The sequence below is a fragment of the Penaeus monodon genome, chromosome 27 (genome assembly GCF_015228065.2).
Source record: "Penaeus monodon isolate SGIC_2016 chromosome 27, NSTDA_Pmon_1, whole genome shotgun sequence".
Classification (NCBI taxonomy): Eukaryota; Metazoa; Arthropoda; class Malacostraca; order Decapoda; family Penaeidae; genus Penaeus; species Penaeus monodon.
In genome coordinates, this window is record NC_051412.1 from 39396027 (window position 1) to 39396282 (window position 256).

Genomic DNA, 256 nt, shown 5'->3' on the forward strand with positions numbered 1-256 from the left:
GAGAGGGCTATCAGTCTGAAACTAGCCTTTGCAGAGGTTACACGCACGACCTCTTCTCTGCATAAGTACCGGTCCCCTTTTTGTCGTTGTCGACCGACCACTGCAAACAAATTTACCATGAGTGAAAAAGGTTCGTGCAGTAATGTTTTTTTTTTATTGTAACTATCGTTAAACAAGTTAAAGGCTTTACGTAATATCACTTAATGCATTTAATGTGTACCAAAAGGTGTGGATTTTTTCTGGCAACAATAGTACA

The 256-nt window shown here is 39.1% G+C and overlaps 1 protein-coding gene across 1 annotated transcript in view; it reads left to right on the forward strand.

The window, feature by feature from the left end:
• LOC119590853 (methanethiol oxidase-like) overlaps positions 1-256 on the forward strand; it is a gene marked incomplete at its 3' end in the record, with an annotated part of 18823 nt that continues 18567 nt past the window's right edge. The window contains 1 exon segment of the mRNA XM_037939611.1: positions 1-130. Within this exon segment, the coding sequence (XP_037795539.1) occupies positions 118-130 (13 nt within the window). The 5' untranslated portion in view covers positions 1-117.